The 5,843-nt window shown below is 34.8% G+C and overlaps 1 protein-coding gene across 1 annotated transcript; it reads right to left on the bottom strand.

Moving 5' to 3' along the window:
* Positions 1-555: 555 nt before the first annotated feature.
* LOC141679455 (uncharacterized) lies at positions 556-2,728 on the bottom strand. Its single transcript, XM_074485955.1, has 2 exons — positions 1,352-2,728; positions 556-1,275 (listed from the first exon to the last, which is right to left on the bottom strand). The coding sequence occupies exons 1-2, from the start codon at positions 2,726-2,728 to the stop codon at positions 556-558; spliced, it is 2,097 nt and encodes a 698-aa protein (XP_074342056.1).
* Between the last annotated feature and the right edge of the window lie 3,115 nt (positions 2,729-5,843).

Here is a 5,843-nt window from a genome sequence, read left to right as displayed (position 1 = left end):
ATGACTTGTGTTATTTTTGGATATTCATCTCTGAGATTATAACTTGTGGTGTGTGTGTTTATTGTGGGGTCACAGTACGGAGTAGTTGATTGTTTATTAAGATTGGGTGTTATTAAGGGAAATGGAACTCATGACAACCCGGATCCCCGACCCCGGATTTGGGGGTGTTACAGGTTAGGCCCAGGTTGTGGTTCTTCCATATTTTCCATTGTATGATTCATCAGTTCATCCTCACCAGTTAGGATTTCTTCTTGTTGCAACTGCATCTCTTGAGTTACTTCTTCCATAGCAGATTGCTCCTTTTGTGGTCTCCCCCTCTGCTTTTTTGGTCCCTCTGGATACAAGTGTTTATCTGGGCATTTATCTCTCTTATGGCCTTCCTTCCTACAGAGACCACAATGCATTTTTCTCCCTGAAAAACTCAGTCTAGCCTTCTTACCAGTAGATACAACACCCTCTCAACCTTCTCTTCTTCTCATCTTTTTGGGCCTACCTCTAAGCTATTTCACAATCAAAGGGGGGCATAACTGTGTCACCCTCAACATCTTCCCAGAATTATTCCCCTCTTATTACATCCAAGCAGTGAGAGTAACACCTCATGTATGTCTCTTTTGAGTAGCTTTTGTCAATATAGTCAAAAACATCATATCTAGCTTTCTGAATTGCAACCACACCATAAGCACATGGTATCCCTGTCAAATCCCAGATTCTACAAGAATAGCTTCTATTTTTTAAATTCACAGAACATGAAGTACCCTTACCATTCACTACATATGTTTCCCTCCCATCCCAAAGCACAGAATAAGCACAAGCATCTTTCACCGCCTCATCTAAAATTTTTTTAGCTTTATGAACAATTAAGCAATCCCTTCTAGCCATTCTATCTCTATTTTCATGCACTCTTGTCATTATCATGTCATGTATTTCAATGAGCATATCAATAAGAGGCATGTACCTTTCTTTGAGAATCCAGGAGTTGAAGCATTCACTGATATTATTCTCTGTAGAATCAGTTTTTGAATGAGTCTTGAAGTAAGCCTTGGACCACACAGCAGGATCCAATTGATTCATCTTCTCAAAGGCACCCTTGGACACAAAAGCAAGTTCTTTCATGGCAGACTTAAAAGCTTGTGGGTGAGTTGCACTAGATGCTCTCCAGAATGCATCACTAACTGCACCACTTGGATATTTTCCCTTCAAGTTAGCACCTAGATACCGGGTGCAAAACCTGTGTTCCACCTGAGGTAATAATTCCTTAATATCCTTGTCCAACCCCTGCATTCAGTCATATAACAAGTTAAAAAGTGCATAAATTAAAGTCAGAAATTGAAGATATAGAATGAGAAGTTACCTTCTGTTGGTCAGAAATCAAAGTCTTTCTGTGTCCATCTTCAAGATCTAGGTCTGCTATGAGAAGCTCTAGAAACCACTTCCAGGAGTCATAGTTTTCACTCTCTACCACTGCCATTGCAATAGGCATAATGCAGTTATTGTCATCTCTCCCTACTACAGAGAGCAACTGTCCACCTGTAACTTTCTTTAGGAAGCAGCCATCCAGTCCTAAAACTGGTATGTATTCATTTTTCCAAGCATTCTTCAAGGCAGAATAACATATGTATATTCTTCTAAATCTACTGACATCCCCTTCCTGCAACCTAGTTGTAGAGATCTTCACAGTATTCTGTCTATTACTCCTAAGTATCTCTCCACCAAATTTTCTTAACTTTGCATAATGTTCAGCCATCTTCTCTACTACACCAGACAATGCTGCTTTCCTCACTCTACTACATTTAGCATCACATACATCAACCTTAAGTACCCTCTTGAACTCTTCTTGCATATCACATAATTTCCAGTTAGGATTTTTTCTTATCCTATCCCCAAACACTTCGACAAGGTACTTAGTAGTCACTAGCTTATTTTTATGGTTCCAAACACAATTATGGTCATTTACTGTTGATTTTATCTGCCACTTGTCCTTATCTTTATCATATCCCAACCACATTTTAAATGGGCACCCATGTGCACACACAACTTGAACCCTTTTTAAATCATCATGTGCATACTGGTAGGGTCTACCAGTCTCCATTGAATTTGACCTTACTGCTTCTTTAAGGTCCTTTTTACAACCAAATATCTGACCAACTTTAAAATATATGTATTTGGCAGGTGTATGCACATTAAAAACCTCATCTACATATTTCATTTTATCATATCCAGGGGCATTAGCATAGCAAAATTCTTCATCACTCTCCTCACTACTAGGATAAAAACCCATGTCTGATTCACTGTCGTCATTACTCTCATACATTTCATTCAAATTCGCTTCTCTCTCATATTCATCCATCTTCTTTTTTTCTTCTCTACTGGATTTTCTAATCTCTACAAACTCATCATCACTATACTCCCTTTCCATATCAAACTCATCAGTAGGTACAATAACATGGTAGACATACAAAACAATGTTATAACCACATTCCTTACCCAACTCAATTAGTACTGGCTTCGATTCAGCATTAAGCAAATAAATCTTAAGTTCAGGAGTTCTAAAGTACAGGGAATCAAACTCACCAACAGGACCACTAAATAATTTCTTCAAATCATCAATACTAAGCTTCTCAAAATCAATACGCTTATAAAGTTTTCTCACATTACTTGTGTACGATTGAAAAGGAACATGCACAAAATGACCTCCATAGTATAATATAACATTATACAAATTATCCATGTTAAATGTAAGTAAATAATTAAAGAGTACAGAACATTCTAATAAAATAGAAAAAACAAGACGGATTCAACCCTAATTGAAACATCCTAATAATTAAAAAACACAAGACGGGTAATTACTTACGTTGTTTCTTCTCCGGCGGTTGCATTTTCATCCACTTCATCCTCTATGCCAGTGTCATCATCTTCCATCACAATTTCATCTTCATCATTTGGTTCTTGAATTGTACGAACTTCAACTCCTGATCGAGTTCGAACCATCTCCGAAATTAGGTTTACAATAGAATGGATTTGGGTGTGTGTTACAGTTAGGGATTTCGTTATCAAGTAAGTGATTTTGGGGAATTTTGTTATAAGAGGGTGGGTTATAATAGAAACGGGTTTGTAGATGGGCTGGGTTTGCAAATTGGGCTGGGTTATTTCACTGACGTGGCATGTGATCTGGCACTCACGTGGCACTTATCTGGCAGCAATAGACGGACTTCGGTCTATTGTCAACGCGAGTTAACGGACGTGAAATTTTAAACGAGTACAATGACTTAAATGAATATTTTTAATTCACATATGACCTCAATGAGAACTTTTTGAGTTGGATGACCCAACTGAAAGTTAGTAGTGAGTTGAGTGACCTAACTGCCATTTAACCCATTAATCAATTAATTTTTGAATTAATTGACCAATTAATCAACTAAATATTAATTGAAATTAATTAACTAATTAATTCAGATTTACTTTTGAATTAAAAAATAATTTTTGGAATTAAAATAATGATTTTTGGAATTAAAATAATCATTTTCAGAATTTTTGGAAATTAAAAACAATTTTTAAAATAATTTTTATAAAAGAAATCCTACTTTTGAAAATTAATAAAACATAAATACTATTTTTACCAGTTTTGTAAACAAAAATCTTGTTTTTAAAAACTTTTTAAAACACAGGGACTACTTTGCAATAACACAAGAAAGGTCAGGGACCTTTCTGCATTTTTGCCATCCCCTTCACCACGTCGTCGGCGCAGCCATTGCCGGTGACTCGAAGCTTTCCGGCGATTCTAATAACAATCCTGAACATGACCAAACAAACGGGGAAACGTAGATTACAACCTTAGGAATTTATTCATGTAATTTATTCCATCAAACAAGCTGTAAATCGATCGTAATAACCCGAGGAAAACTCGTCGCCGACGACTTTATATAAAATCCGGCGAAACTTCAAACGACAACTCTGTTCGATCGAGGAATTTTCTGATAACGTGCTATATATGAATAGATTGCAAATTTCAAGGGGAACAAAACTGTAAGTCATATGTCATAGGCCTATTTGTATATTCGAGGATTCAACTCAACTCAAATAAGAATGTAATAAGTAAATAGTGGATCTACCGTCAAAGAGATCTCACAGAGTAACATCTGTCAAAGGATTCAGAAACAAGGTTCATTTACAGACTTGAGGAATTTATTCACTGGAAGAAGTTCAAGAAATTGATCATGCCTCAGTGATATAAATCAAGATTGTGGATTTAATCAAGTGACAGAGATCTCGTCAGAGTATCATTAATTACAGGGATTTAATCTTAAGAAAATCAGAGTATCAAAGTCAAGACATGAAGAAACGTCACGGAAGTTAGTCACTCATGAACCAGACAATACATCGAGTGTCAACGTTGAAGTGGTGGAATTGATTCATAATTTTCAGTGATTTTCAGAAGATTTACAGAAGAATGGATGCTGCTCAAGATTAGTATTAATTCTCTATTAATTAATTAAGTCATATAATTTAATTAAGAAAATAAATTATATCTGCAAAGATTAATTTATTTGATTAATTGAATTAATTGATTAATTAATTCTAAATTAATATTAAGAAGTTTCAGAATTTAAATTGGTTTAAAAATCTGTTTAATTCAACAAGACAACTGATTGTATTAGTATGACAATCGGTATGACAATCAATAGTCATACCGAAAGTCATGCTAATTCAAAAGGATTGTCTTACCAGAATTAGTATAGGATTTAAATCTATTTATTTTCAGCAAAAACAATATGTTTGAACTACTATGACAATCGGTATGACAATTGATTGTCATACCGAAAGTCTTGCTAGTTCATTCTGATTGTCTTGCCAGTTCAAAGAGATAGTCCTACCGAAAGTCTTGCTGGGCAAAAGAGATTGTCATGCCAGTTCATTCTATTCGGCTATTGATTAAAAAGAAGCTGAAGCAGTTTATTCATTACATTCGAATAGAACACAAGTCAACAAAAGAAAACACAGCAGAAAAGAAAAGAAAATATATCATCCTTCATCTGCAGAAATTCAAGATCAAAATTCTAGTTTCTAAAGTTAAATCCAAACCACTAGAATTATTTATCTTGTTCTTGTGTAACAATCTAGCGGATCAAAATCCCTAGAACTTAATCTCAAATAGCGTTTAGCATTTGATTCTAATTATTGCAAAAATAGAAAAAGTTCATGTCGAATTTATTCTAAATTTGTGATAATTAATTTGAGATTAATTCCTTGTAATCGATACAGTCGTTGTAACACCTTTCAAGTTTAATAATATTCTTATTTAACTTGAATTTTGTTTCACATTTATTATTCCGCATTTATCGATTATTTGGTGTTGTTTGTATTCAACCCCCCCCCCTTCTACAAACACATTGGGACCTAACAATTGGTATCAGAGCCTTCTGATTAACGAACAAATCAAGATCCTTGACTTTTGTGATTTTTCAACTCCTTGAATTTTTATTTATTCAAAAATTCATAATGACTTCACAAAAAGTTGGAACCGTTAAAATTCCACTATTTGATAAAGAAAATTATATCATGTGGAAGAATAAGATGCTATTATTTTTACAAGTTGCAAATCCCAAATATCTGAACTTGTTAAAGAAGGGTCTAAAAACTCCGATGGTTATTGAACCAGAGGTGATAGTAGATGATGTTGTGATTACCAAAGCTAGAAAATATCCAAAAGAGCCTGAAGATTTTACTCCTGCTGAAAAGGAAGAAGCCTCCTTGGATGCCAGCCTTCAATTAATATTAATTGATTCCCTTGATCCATTGATGAACAGACATGTGATGAACTGTAAAAATTCCAAACACATGTGGGA

This window comes from Apium graveolens, chromosome 8 (genome assembly GCF_009905375.1).
Source record: "Apium graveolens cultivar Ventura chromosome 8, ASM990537v1, whole genome shotgun sequence".
Taxonomy (NCBI): Eukaryota; Viridiplantae; Streptophyta; class Magnoliopsida; order Apiales; family Apiaceae; genus Apium; species Apium graveolens.
This window is presented reverse-complemented; position numbering and strand designations above follow the sequence as displayed.

Excerpts from the sequence above, each read along its gene's own strand:
- LOC141679455 (XM_074485955.1), bottom strand. The coding sequence starts at position 2,728 with ATGGATAATTTGTATAATGTTATATTATACTATGGAGGTCATTTTGTG. Across the intron at positions 1,276-1,351 it reads TGATTTCTGACCAACAGAAG|GGGTTGGACAAGGATATTAA; the intron begins GTAACTTCTCAT and ends GACTGAATGCAG.